The sequence below is a fragment of the Cannabis sativa genome, chromosome 5, assembly GCF_029168945.1.
Source record: "Cannabis sativa cultivar Pink pepper isolate KNU-18-1 chromosome 5, ASM2916894v1, whole genome shotgun sequence".
In the NCBI taxonomy this organism is placed as follows: domain Eukaryota; kingdom Viridiplantae; phylum Streptophyta; class Magnoliopsida; order Rosales; family Cannabaceae; genus Cannabis; species Cannabis sativa.
Genome location: NC_083605.1, coordinates 47,376,900 through 47,381,208, shown reverse-complemented (window position 1 = coordinate 47,381,208; position 4,309 = coordinate 47,376,900). Strand labels below are relative to the sequence as shown.

Below are 4,309 nucleotides of genomic sequence, written 5' to 3'. Positions count from 1 at the left end.
AAAAGAAAAATTATTTTCTTTTTATTTCATTCCATTTTATTCTCTCCAACTAAATAGTAAATACCACGTATACATCCTAATTTTTTATTAAATTTATAATGCTGAAAAGAGTACTTCAAGTTTCAAGCATTTAAAACAAAATATTGTGCGCTAATCCACTTTTATACATCTATTTATTTTGTAGGTAGTTAGGTCCAGATATTTGTTTACATCGAATGCCTCTTGAAGGTGATATCAAGTTATTTTGTCTAAACTTCCGAGATAACTCTGTCGTATATAAGTTGCTTTATTTGTAGTGACAACTCTGTATATCTTTGATTAAACAATTAGTTTGTTGACTGGAAATTTTTTTGCGTTCACGATTATTATAGTGTGATATAGATTACTCTCTAAAAAACAAAATATAGTTAATTGATTGTTTAGATTGACCAATAAATATTTGAAAATTAAATTTTTAAAAATTATTGGTGAAATATCTACTCTTATTAGTTATTACTACAATTCACATCATCATATAATATTAAAAATAGTTTCGAAAACTAAAATTTTGTAACCAAAAATTGTAAAACTAAACCCTACTTTAAAATTGTCCTATAATGATTGTATATATTAATATAAGAGCATAGTTTATAGATATATCATATAAAAATATTAAAAATGGTTATAATTTCCCTAATAGTGCTGAAAACCGAAACGCTGAAACTGCAATAATAGAACCACTTGAGGCTAGCTCAAGTGGCCATAGGTGAGTGTGTGTGTTGGAGGTCCTGGGTTCGAGTCCCAAGTAAAATATGGTTGTAATATATAAACGCTTAAATTTCAAAAAATAAAAAAAAACGCAATAATAGTAAAAGTAATATTTTTCATAGAAAAAAATAATAATATAAGAGCATAGTTCTTAGATACTATTTATTCCAACACTACTATGTTGCCATTGTGAAATGTTTTAATTATTTTAAATAATAATTATTAAATTAAAATATATTTTACATAATATTTAATAAAACGTTATTATTAAGTATGCTTATTAAAAATAATATTTTATTATTTTTTTTTGTGAGCAAAAGGAAACTTTTTATTCAAACAGAGCAAACAATACAAACAAGGAAAACGCCAACAAAACACCCCACAAGCTACCAGCTTTCTACAACACGAATTATATAATTATCATCCTTTTTTACATTGGTAATTACCCTCAAAATACGCCACTTAACAAGAAATTTAATCTCCTTACTAACCACATTGACCAAGCTACAACAATTATCAAATACACATCTATTACGATTCTTCCAAATTATATAAATCGTTGAGGCAATAACGGTGTTTATCACTTTTTCCTTCAGCCCCAAAGATGGTTTCGAGCACCAATCAACTAGATCAAGTCTAGTCTTCGGCCAATTCACAAATCCCAGCCAAGAGTAAATATCTTCAACAACTTTCTTAGTGAAGATACACTCCATGAAAAGATGATCATGAGATTCCTCTTCAATCTCACAAACCGGACAAAGAGATGAAGAAATGCAGATAAATCTGATCAAGTGGTTTCTTGTTAAAAGCAAGTTGTTTATAGCTTTCCAGTAAGTGTACCTGTGCTTTGGGATGACAAGCTTGTTCCAAACGTTTGAGCAATACTCGACCTTTTCATCCTTGATCAAGGAGGTGTAGAAATATTTTGCTTTGAATCTCCCTCCTTTTTCAGCTTGAAACAAGATGATCTCATTCATGTTATTGCGCAGCTTTAAGAGTTTCTTAAAATACCAGTTCATATCTTGTTTGATAGCAATGTTCCATATATTTTGACCCTTTAAGTAAATGGCATTAATCCATAACTAATATTTTATTATTAGTTAGTCATATTCTATAAAATTATTTTGTTATAAATTATATAAGTTCTCTATCTAGTTGTATGAATAGTGATATAACATATTAGAGAATACTAAGCACCTTTAGTAACCTTATACCATTTTTCTATTTAATAACACCATTAATGTAGTGTCAAAGTATATACATTAATATAATAGTCTTCAATTAGCACTTCCCATAACAAATACAAAATAGACTCATATAGGCAATATATGTACATAATTATATCATATCATATTTTATGTCATGCATACACATGCCAAAGTTGACATATCACAAATATATATAACAATTTTTTTTTACAAGACCTCTAGAAAAGTCCAATAGATGGATGTTGGAGATATCATTGGAAATGCGACACGTGGAGGTTTTTTTTTCACTGAGAAGCACCTAATTATATATATTTTTAAAAGTTTTATGGGTTATTTTATTTCTTTTCAATATTTAGTGGGAACCCAAAATATTACTTAGTGCGAAGTTGAAATGTCGATTTTTTTTGAACCAACAAGACCTGTAACCAAAGAAGAACAGCAAAAGTGAACAGGTTACAAAGATCTAAAGAGGACTTGAAACACAATTGTTTAAGCTCTTCATCTGTTCCTAATGCTCTGCGAGCAAGGTCGTGCGCCATAAAATTGTTGCCCCTAGATGTGAACTTGATTGCTGCATTAGGAAAAGAGGACAAAAATTGGATGATCTTCCAAATCAAATCGGAAAGGGCTGAGAGATCCTTCTCCTCCTTTAGAATTTTCGAGGCAAGGACTTGACAATTTATGACAATAATTTCAATTAGGGAAATGAACTGCCTTACACAAACGTAAGGCCCTAAAAAGAGCCTCTACTTCCGCATAGATAGGAGGAAGGTCTGAGGTTGCTGGAGATAAGAAACCTGCAATTATGTTGTTTTGTGAGTCTTGAACTACCGCACCAAATCCATGATTGTTATCTTGGCTCTTAAGCGCTGTTGGGTTTTATGCCCTAAATAAAACTCATTTCAATACAATAAGATTTACTTATTAATATAGATCAGAAATAACATTTAATGTTGCATGGTTCACATGATTTATTTTATGATTATATGTACATAATGTATGAATTCATCTGAACCCTTTCACATACTTGATCCTGTTTATTGTGTTGTCAACACATTGGAAAGTAAACATGACTATGCGAATAAAGTTTCCTAGATTTATCAGACATAGGGTTTTACTGATATGATAATCTACAACAGAGTTTACTTGCATTTGGAGAAGTGCTATGTTCTTTCCAGAACATTGGTTAAAGTAAAAGCTCAGGTTGGATGCATGGAGTATGCATCGGAAGGGACCGATATTGAACTTTGACTTAGATTTATTAAACTTACTGTAATATCTATTCAAGTCAATATCGCCTAGTTGATCCTAGATCAAATGATCTTAATCCTGTTATGATTAGGCTCAATCTCAGGAGGCTATTCGTGTTCTTTGATTTGTTAGTTAAGCCTACTTTTAGGTCACGGTGATACATACATTTTGGGAACACGGTAGTGCAATTGAGTGGGGGCGCTAACATAAACATGGAATCTATAGCTTCTATCTGGCAAATAGTAAGTAAAGGATGATCTCCTTCGAGCTTGACCAAACAAAAATAAATGGTGGAGGTCTCATTTCACATAAGCTGAAATATCATTTATACGGGGTTAAGAATTTTAAGGATTAAATACATTGTAGGGTGTAACGGTAATCTAATCCCTTTACAGTGTAGATCATTCATATAGAGGATCATTGATCAAATTAGAATTATAACAATGGATAACTAATGATGTGTCTATATGGTGGAACATATAGAGCATTTTATATACTGAGAGTGCAATTGTAAGTTCTATGCGTGGATTCAACGAAGAATTAATAAGTTAGTGAATTTTAGTAATAAATTCTTGATCTACTTATTGGAAGCTCGGTTATATAGACCCATGGTCCCCACACTAGTTGAGATAATATTGCTTGTAAGACTCATATAATTGGTTTTGATTAATCAATTATAATTCTCAAATTAGACTATGTCTATTTGTGAATTTTTCACTAAGTAAGGGCGAAATTGTAAAGAAAGAGTTTTAGGGGCATATTTGTTAATTATGATACTTTGTATGGTTCAATTAATAAATATGATAAATGACAATATTATTTAATAATTATTTATAGTTATTAAATAGTTAGAATTGGCATTTAAATGGTTGAATTAGAAAATTGGCGTTTTTGAGAAAATCAGATGCAGAAAAGATAAAACTGCAAAATTGCAAAACGTGAGGCCTAAATCCACTTGTATAGGGTCGGCCACTTTTGTAGGAAATTTAAACTGATATTTTCATTATTTTAATGCCAAATAATTCAAACCTAACCCTAGTGGAATGCTATAAATAGATAGTGAAGGCTTCAGGAAAATTACACTTTTGATTCAGAAAAAAACT

The 4,309-nt window shown here is 30.5% G+C and overlaps 1 protein-coding gene across 1 annotated transcript; it reads right to left on the bottom strand.

The window, feature by feature from the left end:
• Positions 1-1,133: 1,133 nt before the first annotated feature.
• On the bottom strand, positions 1,134-1,724 carry LOC133038369 (uncharacterized). The gene has a single exon (XM_061116494.1). It carries the CDS (start codon positions 1,722-1,724, stop codon positions 1,134-1,136), a length of 591 nt encoding a protein of 196 aa, XP_060972477.1.
• Between the last annotated feature and the right edge of the window lie 2,585 nt (positions 1,725-4,309).

Excerpts from the sequence above, each read along its gene's own strand:
- LOC133038369 (XM_061116494.1), bottom strand. The coding sequence starts at position 1,724 with ATGAATGAGATCATCTTGTTTCAAGCTGAAAAAGGAGGGAGATTCAAA.